Raw genomic sequence first — 20,503 nt, 5'->3', positions numbered from 1 at the left:
CAGTTTCCACGGAGTGCAGCTCGTCCTAAGATACTGCAGGTGGGCCACGCATCGTATTAACCAATGGGGATGTGGGCGAACCAGTCGTCCTGCCACTCCCGGAACCAGGGACATGTTGGGTCAAGCTGTCAGGGGCTAACGAGTTCATTTGATTTGATTTGAGGCCGAGACCTAACGAGTGAGAGAGGGTTGCTGATAATGTCCCTGTTCCGTGAAGCGCCTACTGAGGCTAATGTGAATGAAAATAGAGCAATATAAAAAATATCAGATCCTGAGAAACAAATTAACACATTTTTCAATAATTAGAGAAAAGCAGGAGTCGTGATGTGTTAGAGTTGAAACCTTGAGAGGGATATTAAGCATCTCAACCCTGTATTTGAACTCAGTGCTGGTTTAAAGTGCTTGTTCGGTCTGAAATCTCAGTTAGTGAGATCCAGGACAGAGCGCAGTAGATAAATACTGTTTATAGATTGATGTCCTCCTTTATAGCCTCTGTGAAAACGACAAGATTGCTTCCAATTGCATCCAAATATGAGCTTTCTGCATGCAAGCACATTGCATAATAAAACGCTGCGTGCACCGATATGGAATAAAGAGCGGTTTTATGAGACAGCCCGCCAGCGTGGCCATTATCTGCTGTTTATATTCTAATAGGTGAATACCCTGTCAGAGGAGAAATGCTGCCTCTTTGTGATAATCCTGACAATTTGTATAAAAAACATTTGAATCCAGCAGCGGTCGGAGAAAATGCATCTATTCAAAGTGAAATCAATCCCCCCCCCCGCCCGCCTCGTTTTCACTTTCTCCCACTCCTCGGCTTCTCCTGTCTGTTTCTCTCTCCTTTCTGTAATAACTATGTGAACAGCAGTAAATGTAATTACAAAGGGGCGGGAGGGCTGTGTGTGTGTGTGTGTGTGTGTGTGTGTGTGTGTGTGCGCATGGCGGGGGTATGATTGCTATCCATGCACAACAAAACGCAACATTAAAAAGCTATTATCAGAAAAGGGGAACATTTTGTCAGATATACGACGGAGGCCAGCTCGCGCCATATGTTTGTGGCGACGGGGACAACGAGTCAGGTAGTAATTATCAATCATCATCAGGGGAACCTGTCAGAACGCTAGGCTGGGCACGCTCCCACTGCCGTTGCCATGGAGACAAGCCCACATCCCAGCGAGCGTGTGTTTACCAGCACATTAAAAATACTCGCTCATATTTTTATCTCACACTTACAAAATCGTGTAAATCGTTCTTTTTAGCTTCTTTAAGCCAGGAGCCTTTTTTTCTAAAATGTGCATGTGTGTGTGTGTCTGTGTGTGTGTGTGTGGTTGTGTGTGTGTGTGTGTGTGTGTGTGTGTGTGTGTGTGTGTGTGCTATAGTCCTCCTGCCAAGCCATACTAGGGAAAGAGATTTTTCAGGCATAGAAACTGAGGATAATTCTGGTCGAGGTTACGGTTTGGGTTTCACACTGATTTCCTTCGCCTTCAGGATGGAGCACGTCAGGGGTTATGATTTACATATGTAAATGGAATATTATCACGGCAGCGGTGTGTTCAGATGAGTGTGTTTCACCGAGTGTCTGTGTGCACATACGTGATGCACTCGCCAGTAATGAGCTCATTTTCTGAGACCATACTGTTGCTGTACACAGACTCTCCATTCAGACTGTCACTGTTAATATCCCTCAGCCCGGGAAACAGGACATTCTCCCAAAGCATCAAGACTTTGTCAGCTTCAATTCAACACGTGCATTTGTCCTTTTATGCAAAGCCTCTTATAGCCCCCCCCCCCCCCCCCCCCAGATCCACCACATGCCTTTAAATTCACGTTTTTAGTTTAGACTTTAAAAGGCTATTTAAACTCCAGGCGTGTTCAACCAGAGCACAGTGGATTTCTCTCCTCTCGTAATTACACATGAGTGACGTTTCTGGAGCCTTTCACAAACCCTCCTAACGGCAGCAGCTCGTTCAGATGACAATCAATTACCGAGTGACCTCAATCCATTGCCCTTCCAGGAATCAGGATTATTTTCACTTAAAAAAACAGCCCTTCTGAAAATTAAACACACAAGCTACTAAACATGAAAGCAATTTAGGGAGAAAACTGATGTAAGTGCGGTATGAATTTTTGTTTCTGCTTTATTATGGCAGTCATTTGGAGAGGAAAAAAAGAAAAGGGGTTAGTGTTCTTAATTCATTATTTGTGCGCCGTTGTGCATGCTCCCCCTGGGGAGAGGCAACATTACTCTTTCATCAGATCAAATGAAGCGGAGCCGTGCCGTTCCAGGAAGAGCCAATTAAACTGTTCAAAGAAGTTTATTATTGCGACGGATTATGAAATCGTTTTCATCGGATTCATCGGGGTGTGTGTGTGTGTTTCGACAGTGGTGTGAATGTGTGTGCTTCACCACTGCGCCAACTCATAAAGGCTGTCAGCTCCGGCTCCCCATTTGCAAAGTAAATAGGAAATTATGGTTCGCCGTCACACTGCGCCGTGTTTTACAAGACAAATTTCACAAACTTAATTTATAGTCAAAATAAGCTGTGATTATAGGAAGCAAATCACCCCCCCCCCCCCCCTTTTTGAACTTGTTTTCTTGGTTCCTTTCCCCCCCTTCGCCCTCTTTGTTCTGTCCAGCTCATGTGATCGCCTCATGATGGAAGCGTCGCCTGCTAAGTACTTATTAACACACATCACATTCAAGACATGGCTGGGTTTAATCTTAACCCAGATCCACTGACTGACACACACACTGAGGAATGCGGCGACCTCTGACCCCTGAGGGCTTAATGACTTCAACCCACTATCCAGCTCAACCCACACACACACACACACACAGTGTAATTGTGCAATAAAAAAAAAAAGAGGAACACTCGTTGTTGAGCCAACGAGGCAAAATATGTTATACTTTTCTGTGTAACTAATCTGTAATAACTCGCAGCTGTCGGGAGAAAATTTAAACAAATACGCTGCCGCACAACAAAAGCTGTAAATATCTGACGAGTGAACACGTCACTTCGGTTTGTTCTGCCTGAAGCCAAGTGTTTGCAAGTGGTATTATCTTCCATGGCCATTGTTCCGGGGGGGAGAGAAAATTAAAGAATAAATCCCATTTTCCAAAGAAATGTTGAGAGCACGCAGGGGGACTGTCCCACTTACGTACACACCCTGTTGTTCCCAATGTAAAACAGAGTCAAGGTTACATAATGTGGAGGATTTGATTTAACAACAAAAAAGAAAATCTAAAACATAGCAGCATAGCCTTCAAACACTTCCACATCATTGATACTGACAGACTGCAGCAACAACTCAGCAGGACCGCGGCTTTACAAAATACAGTATTTCAATTTGGCTTTTGGAGGGAGAGAGAGAGAGAGAGAGAGAGAGAGACTGAGAGAGAGAGAATGACTGGGAGAAAGAGGGAGGGAGAGAGAGAGAGAGGTGGGGGGAGAGAGGGAGAGATGAAAGGGAGCAGTGGATAAGCTTCAAGGCTTATCCTATTCATTACTGCAGGAGAAGAAAAAAAAAATCACAGCATCGTCCTATAAATAAATGAATGCCAGGATAAACACGAGGCCCATACATCAATAAAACATATGTATTCTAATAGATCACGCTCTAGTTACACTTGATGGGATTGAGTCGGCCAATGAGCCCAATCACAGGGACTTTATCGTTCTGAAAAGCCGCACGCCGCTAAGCCGCGCTGATTATAAATAATCATCATTCCCATAACAAAATAGGCCAATGGATACTTTTATCTTCCAGCTCTTGTTTATTTTCTCTTGTTTTTATGCTAATTTACTGTATTTTTGGAGCCGATTCCAAACAAAAGAAATATAATGATTTCCAGAAACACACAGGCTCCGTCTCCTGGTCTCAAGAAGTTAGTGCAAACTCCCCCAACAAAGAATAAAGTTACACTAACCATAACCCAGATCCAGGGGGGGTCCAGGGGGGCCATGGCCCACAATGAAAAGGCCCTAGAAGTGTCCCTGTCCTGACACTAATCTTTTATTTTAAATAAACTTGTCACTCACTAAAAATACTTATAATAAAAATGACAATTTGTTAATTCTTCATTCATTTTTTATGCTGTGTGGCTGTGCTCGAAGCTTTAGAGCCAACAGCAAACTGGGAACGGATGTGAGACGTATAATTGGCCCCTCTGTGATTTAGAGGAATTCTAAACTCTATGTTTCCAAAGAAATATCCGCGTCATATTTTAGTGGAAAAAAAACTGAGACATCAATCAAAGTCGTCACGTTCTGTGTAATCCTCACTTTGTTTCTGTCAGAGGCGCAACAACACGTGTTGACGTCACTTAAGCTACAAAAGCTCTTTTCAGAGACAACAGCCGGCAACGAGCCCGAACCTGCAGACGTGAGGAAGATGTCTGACATTTCACGCAGCCGCTACAAGGCTGCATTCATGAGCCCGCTCCTCCGCCAGCACACACAGACTTTGTAAACAGCATCTACAGTTACACTGATGACTCAGACGTGTTCACTCCAGGTTGCAACACGCTGTTCTGTAATTTTTTTTTTTTATCAGGGACATTCAGGAGTTGTAACACAACTCACATCTGGTGTTCTGTGAAAATATGAGTCACGTACAGATACAAAAGCTGCAGTGTCTTTATTATCTTGTTTTTAAAAGCTCAGTGGTGGTTCCACATTCAGTGAGAGAATTCATGGAACAAACACCTTATGAATGAGGTCAATTCAGTCTGGTCAGCAAGTTTTAAAATACTGCCCCAGATTAAAATAAAATCTTCCTTTTATTATTATCTCTGAGCCTCAAGATAACCAGTCAAACTAATTGTTACTGTCAGGTTTAGGACATGCAGGAGAAATATTTGTTCCCCCTCGTGCTATTTGACTGAACCTAATATACGTCATATCAGTCATTTACACTTCAACGCCTTTGTCAAAGTTAATATCCTGTGGTACCTTCGCAGGCAGGAGCCAGAGAGCTGTCTGTGGTGGTGTGTTCAAGGACACTCCGGTGTTTAGTGTTTGAAAGTCTGCAGACGCAGAGAAACGTGGCATTCAAGAGCTTCATTATGTTAAACAGGACAATGCAACTTTGCCTTTAAGGCAGTTGATTGGATGGAGAGATTTAACGAGGATAACTAACAAACTAAATCGGGACGAATGCTTCCCAGCTTTTTGAAGTATTTTCATACTTATTGTAGCAATATTCACTGTAAATTATTGAAAGGTTAGATTTTCAGCGTAAAAAAAAAGTAAAAAAAGCAATGTACTGCAATTTACATGATTATATCAATGTCCCTTTTTGTACCAACAACCTTTAAATGCTGCATAAATAACTCCCCAAGTTAATTAATACAATAACCTTAACTAAAATCACATGTTTACTTTATGAGAGATAAAGTATTTATGTAAATCATCATTTAGAAGAGCACCATCTGTTACTGCTGCATATTTAATTGATGTTCAACCCTTGGTCTTTTAAGGAGATTGTTGTTTTTTTTCAAACACGTAAATATGCAGAGGAGGATGCAATATACGATTCTGAGCTTTGTGGAGTAACTGTCTTCTCTCTCTCACAGGATGCAGCCACATCCTGCGGTGGGTCAGGAGGCCTGCGTGTAACCTGAGAGATGAAACTCAGGCCAGAAGAAAGTGAGAGAGCGACTCACTATCAGCCCGTCACTGTGAGCACATGGTTAGAATTGAAGGGGAATAAGTTTGAGTGTATCTAAGTTTTTTTTTAAATGAGTTCCTCTCTTATCTGATCTGGATGTCAGAGGACACTGCTCCGTCCAAATTATATAGGATTTGCTTTAAATAAGACGTATAAAGTCACTGATATGATTCTATTAACTGAAGGAAGAGTATATCTGGGAATTTCTGAGGGAAACTTCTCGTTAAGATCCAAAAGCAGTCTCTTTATTTTTAAATTTGGATCTGCACTAAATCTCACACTCTCAAAAATCAAGGTCCTTGAATTACTTTCAAAAACCACCTTATCTCACAATGTTAAAGTGAAAGAAAAACATTTGCTGATCCGGGGCCAAAACCTATAGGGATCTTTGTTGGGTCATGTCCCACCTTTGCACAAAGTTTCATGGAAATTGGTTGTGTAGCTTCTGCGGAAATCCTGCAAACCAACAAACAGTCCTGGTCGGAGGCAATAACAGGTCCGGACCTCTGATAAGCTTCCCGCCAAACCCCAGACGCTTTTCTTTTTATCTCTCTGCTGTGTTTGCTTAAAACTGATAATATGTGCAAAAGTTGGTGTATTGCTGATGACATAATAGCAAACAGGAAGTCAGGCTAATGCGGCTGAACTCAGCGGAAAAGAGCACTTTTAGCTAAAACAGCCCCGATGTGTTAATTCTGCCAGGTAGAGCAATAAATCACAGTGTGCGAGTCACGGAGCAGCGCACGTTGAGTTATACGACGTATAAAAGCATATAGTGTAAAATATGCTTCCTTCATTTCTTGTAAAAGGAATCATCTTACCCACATGTGAGGACATGAAAGTGAACCCTAAGTGGATTTTCACCAGATGTTCCCTATATTGTTTTATAGCGTCCACGTCCTGCTTATGAAATCTGACTATCCAGCTCCAGCATGTGCTCCTTTCTCCTCTAAACTCCTGCTCCATGGCCCCCGTATACCGTGACATATGGACGATGAAAAATTCATGGGCTGGGCGGTTAACACAAATCTGCAGAGGAGACGGGAAAAAACATGAGCTTAGCAAGCAGTTCGCCTATTACATTAACAGACGGGCCTGTCATGGGATGATATTGGCGTATGCATATTTCATCTAATCTGATTTCATGTTTAAAAAAAGAGCGAGCGAGAAAAAGTGGTTCAAGTTGTGGAAACAATGACATCATGCCGCGGGCTGGTTTGGTGACCCAGCCCAATCAGGGGAGCGGGGCCGAGTGTTTTCAGAGATATTATCTCACCGTGCAGGGGTTTGGGTTTGTTAGCATGTTCACTGCTTTTTGAATCCTTCCGTCCGCGCTTGTTCTCTTGCACAGTTCCCAGTGTCAGAGGGAAAGTGAGTGACCAGACAGTTGACTCGTAAATACACACGAGGCACGACCGTGGTACAAAAAAAACAGACGGTAAAGTTCTGTTTATGATCAGCGCATCTGGACCGCGTTAATATATTGAAGCCATAAATTGTTTTTTTATGCTCATCCCACCCTGGAGGATCCAGCGGATTGCACTGAAAATGTTTCTTTTTAATAAATATCAAACCGGCTCCGAGTGAGAGATATTTCAAACAACGCACACTGAGCCGAGCAAAGACAAGCACTGTACGGGTTTCTGTGCCAAGGAGAAGGACCTGGGGAATATAGGACAAATGAGAAAGAGCAAGAGGAGGAGGAGGCGGGGATGGGGAGGGGGGGGGGGGGGGGGAGCAGCTCTTCTCAACTGCTTTGCCTCAAACATGATTGCCTCACTAACTTTCAAAAATACTGTTGATTTAAGCAATGTGCACACAAGGGGTGTTGGGTTTCCGAGGGGGCTGGCGGCCGGGAGGGAGGGGGGGTGGGGGGGTAGAGGGAGGGAGGGGGGGTGGGGGGGTAGAGGGAGGTCAGCAGTTTGGGAGCATAGCTTCAGAATTAGAGAAATAGGGGAAAAATGTTGCTCATAATATTTTCCTTAACAGACGCCCCAAACGAGGGTCTGTCAGGGCGCTCGGCAGCTCCGGGACGCACACACACACACACACACAGACACACACACACACCTTGTTTAAATATATCATACACCTCTGCATTGCGATTGCACATGTTTATGTTTTTGCTTTTTACCACGTATGCTGCCGCTGCCAACTGAATGCGAGTAACACTCCGCAGACAGCCATGGCGGCTAATAACAAAACCTTGAACCTTGTCGTCTGTCATTCAGCGCCTCAGAGGCCTGGCCCACTCAAACTATTCCTGGCTTTCCCTCGCAGCAGAGGATCCTCGGTAATGCCAATATTATCATAGTACAGCTGAGTATGTAGCACCTTCTTTACACTATGGGTTATATAAGAGCTTGTTTTACATTTAGCACATCGCACAATACCTCAATAATATTCAGTGTTTTTACGCGCAACTTTTATTTTTCCCTTTTTCTGAGGCAGATATTAAGTTCCTCCCGGCAGAGGAATCAAATTGGGGACACAAAGTAGAACGGGTATAATCAATCCACGCTGGCGGAAGAACGCACGATAATTATAAACAAAAACTGTGTCATTCTCGGCGAGCGCAGCAGCTGCAGGGGTGACAGGCGCTGCCGAACATGAATATGGATCACAGGGACTAAAGGATCTGGTGACTGACGCAACTGCAGTTTTTTTTTTTTTTTTTTTTGCTCAAGCTGGTTCATAGGCCGGGATGCCAGCCAGCGACGTGGACGGATTTAAAAAACAAAAAAAAAGGAGAAGAAGCGAAACACAGATATAGATCGGGGGGGGGGGGGGGGAGAGATAAAGCTCAGTCTCAGTTGTCCCAGGAACGACCTTACATCACCGGGTGAAGTCAGAGCAAACACCGAGGACATCAGTCATCATGTAAACAGGAGGAGCAGCCGGAGCACGTCGGCGTTTCATTACTCACCTCCACACACACACCGAGGAATCTGAAGGAGACATTTGCATTTATTTATTTTTTTGTCCATGCTCAAATTTAAAAATCTAATGTGTAGATGATGCAGATACAGTTACTGGAGTCCACCGCCTCACACAGCACTACTCCATCAACCAGGCTCAAACTCCGCAACAGCACCTTTTTTTTTTAACTGATCCCTCTCATCTTCCCCCCACGAGGTACCTTGACACACTTTCGTGAATTAGCCTCGACAAGACGGACAGCCATTAGAGCTGCCACTGCAGATTTGGCTGAATCCGAAAAGGTCAGAATTAGCGTTGAGGGGAAACTCAGAAGTCGTCCTAAAATCTTCCCCGGATACATTTCTTACTTTTTGATATTTCACAGATGCCTAGTATTACTTCTTAAATGTCCCCAGCGCTATTTATCCTAATAAAAGGTGGATTTAATACGGACGTAAACAACGAGAACTTTACACGGCAGCTGCTTCTACATGAATATGTGCAAACATCCATCTATGTGTTTGTGCCCGGACGTGAGTCGCCCTTGAGGCCTCGGCTCACTTGGCAGAATGATGGAAATTACTTAGCTCTGCTGTTTTGAAACAAATCACAAACAAGTCTCCAAGCTGCAATTCCAGCAGAAATAAAAACCTGCTTGGAACCTAGTAAACCTTCATGTGAATAACATTAGAGATCTGCCTTAGTACAGAAAGAAAAAAAAAGCAGAACTCCCTCAGGCTCTGAAAATAAACCTTTAGCTTAAATGTGGCTCACAGAGGAATGGCTTTATTGAGCCAAGCGAATGAGTAACAGCAGCCACAGGATGTTAGCGTTACTATTCATAACTTATTTTCCTATGCCCTAAAACCATTCTCCCTTCTGGTCTCACCTTTGCTGCTCTCTTAAAATGCAATTACCTACTGGTGAATTTGCAGGAAAAGAAAAAACAATGACTTCTGACCAGAGGAGCCGTTACTGCGAATGTCAAATTGATGCAGCGCGAGATCTGCCGAGCCGCCGACCAGAGGAAATATAAAGAGAGATGAATCACATGAGTCCTTTGTGTTAGCCCGGCGCGGGGTTAATAAAATGTGTGGACTCGTGAGTGAAAGGGAAACACAGCGGACGACAAACAGACGTGTTCCAGCTGAATTCTTCAGTGGAACAACAGATTGTTTTTCATAGGTGTGACGGGCGAGCGTGTTCCTATATGAAAAACATATTGAAATCATGATGACTCTTTAAATCAATCAAAACAGATGAATTTACTTGAGTTGAGCCACGACAAGTCTAAATGAACAAATAAAGAGGAATTACAACATAAAAAAAAAGTGCAAGGACAGAAATGAGACCACAGCATAAAACACTAATGATCTCCACACAATTCCAAATTACCAACAATTATTGTAAATAATACTGTTTTGACTGTCTCTTTGTTTTTGTATTCCTTTTGTTCAAAGCCAAAACAAGTCAGGCGGAGAAAAGCCTCCTGGTTTGTTCATTGTTCCGAAGAAGAATGAAGGATTTTGTGAGAGAATGAGAAAATAAAAACTACCATTTAGAAAGAAAGAAATCTAAAGTGATGCAGCAGAACAAGAGACCATTTTTCTACGCATCATTCTTCCTTGACAAAATCTGCCGCCTATATTTTACCCACAATGCAACTTGACCACTGACAACTTCAGCGCCTCAAGCACAACTGTACAACTCACGTACGCATCGGGCATGGCGACTGTCACGTGTTAAAGGTTCAGTGTGTAAGATTTAGTGACACCTAGTGGCGACGTTGCATGTTGCAGCTGAATTACCCCCCCCCTCCAAAGGGCCACAGTGATCTGCTGAGGTCACTTCCTTGAAAACTCTCCACGTCCCTGATCACAATCTCATTTTCAGAATTGGGGTCGTTACACAACACAATATTTAATACACAAAGCATTACAACTCACCAGGAACTGTAAACAGACTTTGATGTGAAAAACCAAAGCTCTGCTAAAATTTAAAAAAAAACTCTGGAATTATCCGAGAAATACATTCGTCACCAGCCGGTGCTCAGAGCTGTGGTTGTGCAGATGCAGGATTTCACAGGACAGCAGCTGTATTTGGTTTTTGGAAACAGAAGTTCCCTTCTATTTCCCCTTTGATGGTTTTCATTTAGATTAGCTGACCTTAAGCGATTCAAGAATTTAATTGGACCCGAGTGGACTTTCTGGAATTTCACACAAAAGGAACCACATTTCTTGACCGTAGAAATTAAACACTTTCCATTTTCCACTAAAAAGCAAACTTGAACAAAAGGTCGGGGGAAGCAAAATGACATAAGTGTAAGTTGGCATTTCCGCAGACGCCTCCAAGATAAATTATCTAAAAAAGGGTAAAAAAATCAAATCCCCAGTCGCTGCACTCACCGAACTCGTCACAGATGCTCTCGTTCTGCAGCAGGGCCGGATGCTCAAAGGTATCCCGGCAGTACAGGATCCTCGTGCTGCCGCCCAGCGCAGCGATGCCGCCCAGCGCCAGCACCGTGTGGTCGATGAGCAGCGAGGACGGCTGCTGGCTGAGCCGCGCCAGTACCGAGCGGTAGCGGCAGTACTGGGGATAGCTGAGGACCAGCACCTTCCGTCCGTCCTCCTCCTGGCCTGCAGAGAAAGAAACACACACAACAGTTAGAAGGTCCAGGGAGGTTCCACACGGTTTGATTCAAAACTCAACAGCCAACGTTTGTGTCTCAACGGCTCCTGTAAGATTTGTGGAGGACGGGGCTGCTGCAGTAAATCTCTTTTTCTCTTTTTCACTCTTTCAATTTCTGCTCGGATTCTATTTCTTTATTCTCGCTCAGAGATCAGTGTTTGGCTGCTTTTCATGTTCTGGCTCATCCGCTGCCAGTGTGCTGTGAATACCATCCTTTTACTCCACTGACCTCAAGTTGTAAGGTCTCCCGTTCTGTTGGAGGAGATATTACAATGCAACTCTGCTTCTTCTGTAGCTTCTGATGGGCACTAAATAAATGGTGAATCCACCCGATATCTGTACAGCTTAGAATCACATGACCAACGTATAGAGTCAAACAACCACAATCAAACCTACAGTGAATTTAAAGTCTCCAATGAACTTAACCCGAATCAGTGTGGGAGTCAGTCACAGGAAACTCACAAACACACTGGGGAGACAATGCAAAGTACACACAGAACGGGCACGGCCAAGTTGGGATTCGAACCGTGCCACCCCTAGAAGTGAGACAACCACTGCACCACCATGCCACCCATAAACACCCAAATATGTGTGATTAAAAAAAAACTTTACCAAAAATTCCATTTCCATCATTTCCCGGCAAGCAAATATGTTCTATTGTCTGGTTCCAGAAAAACAACAGCCTGACGTTTGAATCATTCTCTCTCTCGTGATAAAACTCGAGAAACTTTATTCTCTTGGATTCATATCTCAACCGATCTCACCACGTGTCTCAGGAAATGCATCACATGCAGGAAGCAGCGTGTTCCGATGCTTCTGTTTCACCACATCAAAATCTAACACTCTTTCCTTCACCTGACTCACCGAGCACTTTCCACTGGACACACACACACACACACACACACACACACACACACACACACACACACACACACACACACACACACACACACACACACAGACACACACTTAATGTTGTCGGGCTGCATGTTTACACTAGACTTATTTTTTCTACTACTGTATTATCCCCCCTATAGTGTATTCATATCTATTATATTTATCTTGCTCATAGTGTATTCATCATTCTTATATCATACCTTACCTCTTAATACTGTTCATATTCCATTTATATTTCTAACTCTACTTCCTATTTATTTACATATTCCTCTATGCACAATACTCTGTTCTTTTACTGCCTTTTTTTTGCACTTCTGGTTAGATGCTAAACTGCATTTCGTTGTATATGTACTTGTACTTTTCAATGACATTAAAGTTGAATCTAATCTAAAACACAGTTAATGTTGTCGGGCTGCATGTTTACACTAGACTTATTTTTTCTACTACTGTATTATCCCCCCTATCCCACCTATAGTGTATTCATATTTATTATATTTATCTTGCTCATAGTGTATTCATCATTCTTATATCATACCTTACCTCTTAATACTGTTCATATTCCATTTATATTTCAAACTCTGCTTCCTATTTATTTACATATTCAACTATGCACAATACTCTGCACTTCTGGTTAGATGCTATACTGCATTTCGTTGTATATGTACTTGTACTGTACAATGACATTAAAGTTGAATCTAATCTAAAACACACTTAATGTTGTCGGGCTGCATGTTTACACTAGACTTATTTTTTCTACTACTGTATTATCCCCCCTATCCCACCTATAGTGTATTCATATTTATATATTTATCTTGCTCATAGTGTATTCATCATTCTTATATCATACCTTACCTCTCAATACTGTTCATATTCCATTTATATTTCTAACTCTACTTCCTATTTATTTACATATTCCACTATGCACAATACTCTGTACTTTTACTGCCTTTTTTTTGCACTTCTGGGTAGATGCTAAACTGCATTTCGTTGTATATGTACTCGTACTTTTCAATGACATTAAAGTTGAATCTAATCTAAAACACACTTAATGTTGTCGGGCTGCATGTTTACAATAGATTTATTTTTTCTACTACTGTATTATCCCCCCTATCCCACCTATAGTGTATTCATATTTATATATTTATCTTGCTCATAGTGTATTCATCATTCTTATATCATACCTTACCTCTTAATACTGTTCATATTCCATTTATATTTCTAACTCTGCTTCCTATTTATTTACATATTCAACTATGCACAATACTCTGCACTTCTAGTTAGATGTTAAACTGCATTTCGTTGTATATTTACTTGTACTGTACAATGACACTAAAGTTGAATCTAATCTAAAACACACTCAATGTTGTCGGGCTGCTTGTTTACATGACATGCTTCTTCTCCATTAGTGTGACAAGAGGGAACGACAAGAACAACTTCTATGTGATTCCACTTTCGCTCGACAGTTTTCCTGTTGTTGTACCATTACACACAACACAAGTGTGATGAGTCCCTGATGGCTGACCCTGTCACCCTGTACAAACCGTGTACACGTATGAAGCTGCACTCAAATTTCCAAATAACGTTTGAGACAGAAACCAGAGTAGTAATCTGACACTGCTGCCTAATGACTAAGCTGTGCTGTACTCACAGTGGAACCTCCCATCAGAGTCAGATTTCATCATCACATCGCTGTTGTTATCGTTATGTCGTCTGACACAAGAGGGTAATTACATATTCCTCCGACAAGTCAGTGAGTTTGACGGATGCGTTCTCACCTGTGACAGTTAACTGGCGACCCCGAATCGTTTCTCTTTTGTTTTGGCGAAGCTCAGAACAGGATGTGCCGACTGAGCCGAAACGATAAACTGCCACAAAAGCCGGGAGGAGACGCGGGGAGACAAATCAAACTGTTTATGGGCTCTTATATGGAGACTGTGTGTGTGTGTGTGTGTGTGTTTGAGGGATCGTACAGTATGGAAGTGCCTTGAGAAGAACGTCAGGTTCATGTGAAACGTTTGATGGGAGTGTAGTGGGAGCCGTTTTGCCAGTATGTAGTCGTAAAGCAAAGTATTGGATAAATACAAGTTTTGATTTCTACTGATGTTTGCTGCACGGAGGATGAGTGTCGGGGGGGATCAGCACAGTTTTTTTTTACTGTTCATCCTGAGAGGAACATTAACATCTGCACCAGATCTCACAGCAATCCATCAAATCCTTCTCGGGATATTTTATTCCAGTGCCAGAGTGGAGGTCTGACTGACAGGCTGTCATCCCCGGGTAATAAAACACCATAAACCCACTGCTGAACGGTTACAACACTGAGTTTAACTTGACAAAAAAAAAAAACAGCAACATAAAGTCCTGAAAAACTACAATTCTTACAGGATCAGAGGCAGAAGAAGTCACAGTAATATGTGCAGGTCGCTGTTCAGCCTTTAAAACCTGTAGGACACGTGTATAGGGTTTAACCTGATAAGCAAAGTTATCATCTGAATGTATCTGCTCATGACTTTTCAATAATTTGCATAAAACCTTCCATTTAGTGCACAAACCAGCACAAACCAGCAGATTTGACATTTTATCAAACCTGTTCTTTCAGTACACGGCCTTCCGCATGGGGAGTTTATGCAAATCCAGAGCTTTCATAACCTGCAACTTATCATTCCTTTCATTAGTCTCTTATATTATTTTAGTAAAGTAAAATACAAATTATTATTTCCAAAAGCCAAAGTTACATATTTTGTAAGATGTATTGTTTTGTCACATCACCAGACTTAATAGTTTTCAGATAAATATCATTACAACAATATTTCATTAATGAGAAGTTGAACCATTTGTCATTGTTTCAGCTCCGCAGTCATGTGACAGGACGCTGGATGTGCTCCAGTGCTCCCTGAAGGAAACCTGAGAGACTGGGATCATAACTTGTTTCTTATCTTATGATCCATGATAACAAAATGACACATGATCTCAGCAGTTAATAGAGCACAGGTCAAACAGCGTGAACTGAAATCACACACAATTACACAATCACACACACAATCACACACACAATCACACACAATCACCCCCCCACACACACACAGTCCTGGTGCCTTGTTCCTTGAAACTCTGCTCAATGTCACATTTCGTATCGAGACTTAAAGGCTGTTGTTTGAAGGACTAATATTTTTGCAGCTTACACAGCCGAGGACACGGCCCACCGGCTGATGAAGGAGTCAGGCATTTTGAAACATGATTTCCACATGAATTATTCACCGTCCTGTCTGCTCTCATAAAGCTCCCCGTGCTGCTGACTGGAATATTTCACTAACTAGTGAGCATCATCTGAAGAGTCAATTTTGAACAGGTCTATTTTTAAAAATTGCATTTGTGCCCATTTGCATTTTGTTTTTGGGGGGGGGGGGGGTTATCTCATCGAGCTGCCGAGTGATCCGATTGGCTGGAGAGTGCAGCAGCAGAACCCCGAGCAGGAAGGACGGCACTCGTGACATATTTACTGCAGCTGCATTCCCGACAATCAGCGTAATTAGTTCCACTGTACTCCAATAGGACGACCACTTCAAAAGAAATTATTCGAGCCATTCAGAGAGACACGCACACGCACACGCACACAAACACACAGGGCATGGGGAGGTAGGTGCCACAAAAGCCCACAGATGGATAAACACACTTTTCCTCGCGTACATAACCATTCACTACACACACACACTTCACACACACTACACACTACACACACACACATCCATCAAATATCGCAGCAGTTGCAGGATGAAATTACAGCTCAGAGGTGGAGCAGGCTTTGTTTTTCAAATGTCAGGGATTTTATTGTAAGCGGTCACCGTCAGACCTGCTCCTTCTCCCGAGGATCCTCACAACATTTCACTTGATTAGATTCAATTTGGAGCTCGAGCCGCAGGGCATTAATAATGGTACAAAGGCGCCATGTCTGACTGAGTATGTGTGTTCATGAGTGTGTGTGTAAGTGTGTGTGTGTGTGTAGGTGTAAGTGCCTGTGCATGTAATGTAACCACTTTAACACTTTAAGAATTCCTTTTGTTCTTAACGCCCGACCTTTCCCAATAAAGGACGCCCCTTATCTTTACGTAAGCTTTCTAATTGGTTTGGGCTGTGGCTGCGTCGCTGGAGAGCTGGAAGACATTATGCAATTTGTTTCTCTTTCTCTTCCCCCCCCCCCCCCACATTCTCTCCCTCTGTCCGTCCTCCTCCTCCCGGTGCTGTAGCGTGTTGATCACACAGCTGTGGTTGCGGCAGATTATTTTCAGAACACGCTGTTAAAGCTCCTGACCTCATAAACAACAATAGTGTCAGGGTCATAACTGCTCTCCAGGACTTTACAGCCGCTCGGTCAGCGCAGCCACTCGATAAATCCTGCTGCAGCGCGACAGTGAACTGATGAAGCTAAGTGGCAAATATATGTGTTACAGCCCATTTCATGATCTGCACACGTGTGAGGAAGAAGCCAGGACGAGTGCAGTCCAGGTAAAGTTGAAGGGGCCTCTTCACAACACGTGAACTTCTGTGGCACTCAAAAGTCTCTGAAATAATAACCCTGCACGGCACCGCATGTATATCTGAAAGCTTGTGTTACAAACTGAAGCGGGGGGGGGGGGGGGGGGGGTGTGGATTATAAGAGACACAGAGGTTTACGAGCCGAGAGACGCTATCGACTTGCCTCACGTAGGATCCAGTGTTTTTGGAGCTTGACTCATCCGAGGGATTAAAATTAGAATATTTTTGGCCTCTTGCTTCAAATAGGTTCACTCTCTCCTTTGTGTCGAGTCCCTCAGCTTTCGATGAACTCCCTAAACTGGCAGGAGTCACCCCCTTTGTTTGTGTTGTGCAGCGTTAATAACCGCTGTGATATGCATTTGTGTGTTTGTTTGTTTGTTTGTTAGCAGGATTACACAAAAAGTACAAAACGGATTAGCACGGAACTCAGTGGTACAGGGGAGAAGTCATTTCATTTCGGTGGAGATCAGTATCAGGAAGTGGGTCAAATTTCTTTAACATTATGTAATTTTGATTTGAAATAAATCAGGCAGACTGCTAATTTCGTTCAAGATCTGGATAATGACTCTGTTTTGGTGAATAAGTATTTCTAGGGAGTTGATCTGTATTCACTTTCATGAAAAGAATAATCACTATCTAACCAGCTGTTTCTGAGAATGGATATTTTGCCAATTTTTTATGCAGTTTGCAGAAAATCTTCAGTGTGCATGGAATCTGGTTCAGAACATTGCATGTGCAACGTGGGGGTAAATTGGCCAATCAGCCTCGAGTGACCTTTACAAATATTTGTTAGTTGACAAAGAGGTTACCGGGAAGGTGGAAATAGGATTAGATAACAGGAAATGATCAGAGGAATAAAGATGAACAATATGTGCTCTAAAGGTCGAATGTCAGCTGTGAATATAAAGCAAAGACTGAGGCACAGTTCAGGAGCCGAATATAGAAAAGATAATTCACAGATTGATCGGTCTTCTTATGGTTTGTTTTATGTGTAACTGTAATTGTTGTTTTCATTAGCGGTACTATCCAGTTAGCAGCTGTCAGAACTGACAATCCTGTAAAAATACCACTAACTGGAACTGTGTCATGCAGAGGAAACTGATTAGAGTCATTTAAAAAAAATCTATGTTAACATGCTGTTAGTTGAAGGAAGCAAACACAGGGGTGATATTAGCATCACTCTACAGTCTCAGTCCCGGCAGCAGAACTTCAAGCTGCAGCCGCTTCACGCTCGACAGACTCGCTCCAGTAGAAAGAGCATCACAGTGATGCAGCCGGGATGTGTGGATGAGACTCACTGTGACCTGAGACGACAGGAGGGGACCGAGCTTTGTCCCACGTCTCCGAGATTAAAGAAGCTCCACAGAAGCAGATTTCCCCAAAAAGTGAAAATTCAAATGCAAACTGGAATCTTTTGAGATTATTTGCATTATCAAAAACACGGGAACTACATTACTTTTGCTAAAATGACTGAATTGTGTGTTTGCAACAGCGTGAGGATCAATGATTCAAATGTACGTTTCACATGTGAGTCAGCCGCCCCCCCCAATGATGTCTGAGAGACAATTATATAAAATGGACGGTCTGTTAAAACCATTTGAGGCTCGGAAAAAAAAAAACACTTAAAAATAACATCAGCCGGGGGAAGCACAACATCACTGAGAGACTCTCTTTCTTTCTTTCTTAATGTTTTTGTCTTTCTTATTCAGAGAATCATATTAGTGTTCCGGGCGCCGCTAAAGGTGGCTTTAAAGAAACTGCCCAGTGAATCAATACAGTGTGTGTTAGTGCTGCGGTTCCTTGGGATTGGGCTTTTTTTTGCTGCGAATCATGACCCAGGGGATCCGGTGCCACACAAATGAAAGAGGAGAGGAACTCAAAGAAAAAAAAGCCACGTCGGTAGATTTCCTCAAGACAAAGGAACACAAACACCTGTCACCGAGCAATATGATTCTCCCAGCGCCATGTTTAATCAAACCCGTTTAAAAGCGGGGGGGGGGGGCAGAGCAGTAAACCGTGAACAAACTGAATAGTTACAGTGCCGGGCTTTTTTGTTTTTGTACGTATTGATTTGAAGATATAAAATAAAACTGTAAAGAAAAAAGGAGAGAAAGAGTCAAATCCTGGTGTTAGCGAGGTTCATACCACTGGTTTACATCTGACTGGTTTCCTGGCTCCCAGTCAATCCCCTGCTTTCTATTCAGAGCCGTGTGACTTTCAAGTCGCTAATAAAACGTTTGCTGGAGTGTAAAAGGGAAAACAAGGAAATGTGACAGTTCTCTGCCAAACAGCAACTTCATCTCCACGCCAGAGTCGTATCGGCCGTTACACAACATCTGTGTCTGCTTCCTGTCCGTCTTCCAGAAAGATGTGATTCCTCTCAAAAAACGACCGGAGAGTTTAATCCTTTCAGCAGCTGACTTTTCTCTCTTTCCTGGAAATCTCAGACATTGGATTTCCCTCAAATCACACGGAAACATACGAATCATTTGAAGACGTGTGGCAATAATGTCACTGTGCTGACATGAAATGAAACTATAAGTGGATTAATCACTTATTCAGCTGACAAACCCTGAAATGTGTCGTTATGTGTTGTTGTACAGTTCCCAGCCTCTCTAATGGGAGGATTTGCTGCTTTTATTGTGAGCAGATATCTCACATATCTTTGCATGTTGTGCCAATAAAACACTGAAGGACATTTTAAACTTTATTGTATAATTTCACGCAGCTGTGAAACGCAGGATTCAATGCATCGATACGATCAATCGACAGAATGATGCCGAGTCGGAGATACAGGCTCAAAGAACTGCTGCTGTAACAGACTCAGTTTCCCGGTAGTGAGACTTAAAAAGGATCTTATCTCATTTAATCTTATTTAACCTTATCTTTGTCTCACTGGCTTTCAATCTGAGTCGAGGCTGAGACCTTGAATTCTGTTGTGTAATATCAACTATTTACGATGTTTCATTTATTGCTTTTTGTATTTGTCAATTCGTCTCTGTTTATACATATTTCTATATTATTTTACTTTCTTTTACCTTTGGTGAACTTTGGTTGTTTGAACATGTCCTGTACAATAAATAAACTTTAACTTTGACTTGATTAATAATAAGAAGAACAACTTAGTTGAGTGAAACCATCTGAAAAGAGGTTTTTCCATGTAAAACTCGACAGTGTTGCATGTTTGAGATTCATGGTTCATGAGCTCAAGTCCTTTAAAAACATATTAAAAGGGGAAATAAAGCACTAGTGTAAAAAGTGCAGGCGACTGTTAAAGGTCATCAGCTGCAGTAACTGTCATGAGACCCTCGGCACAGTAAAACAAATACAGAACTCCATCTACTCAGCACTGTAAAAGCAACACGCTGTAAAATATGTGCACAGTGTTTTGGTTCATAAATATGACAAAATGATATTCAACAACACGAGGCGGATGTGATATTTGCTGGATAAATATTCCAGCTCGTCCTCTGAGGAAAAAAAACCTCCAGTGAAAAAAGGGGAAGTGAGGAAACAATGCGAGAGAAGCCGACGGCGGAATGAGTTAATGAGAAATAGCTCTGACGCGGTTTGATACCAGAAAGAATTAAGGAACATTTTGGGAAATTACACAAGAGGAGAAATTTCAGTTTCTCGAGAAAGTACTCATCATGATCAAAATCTCAGAAATGCTGCATATAGGACATGAAACTCAATTAGCTGTGGTTCGAGGCAGCTGCTCCTCTGGATGAGTAGCTGCTGCAACATTACATGAACATCTCTGATATCGTTGAGTTTCAGAAACAGGGGAATAAAC

General features: G+C 42.4%; 1 protein-coding gene across 1 annotated transcript in view; it reads right to left on the bottom strand.

The window, feature by feature from the left end:
• arid5b (AT-rich interaction domain 5B) overlaps window positions 1–20,503 on the bottom strand; it is a 73,488-nt gene that overhangs the window by 31,122 nt on the left and 21,863 nt on the right. The window contains exon 4 of the mRNA XM_053436944.1: window positions 10,995–11,225. Coding sequence (XP_053292919.1) covers window positions 10,995–11,225 — 231 coding nt within the window. The remainder of the gene's footprint in view (window positions 1–10,994; window positions 11,226–20,503) is intronic.

The sequence above is a fragment of the Pleuronectes platessa genome, chromosome 12, assembly GCF_947347685.1.
Source record: "Pleuronectes platessa chromosome 12, fPlePla1.1, whole genome shotgun sequence".
NCBI classification, from domain to species: domain Eukaryota; kingdom Metazoa; phylum Chordata; class Actinopteri; order Pleuronectiformes; family Pleuronectidae; genus Pleuronectes; species Pleuronectes platessa.
The sequence above is the reverse complement of the archived record's forward strand: the minus strand, read 5'-3'. Positions and strand labels throughout refer to the sequence as shown.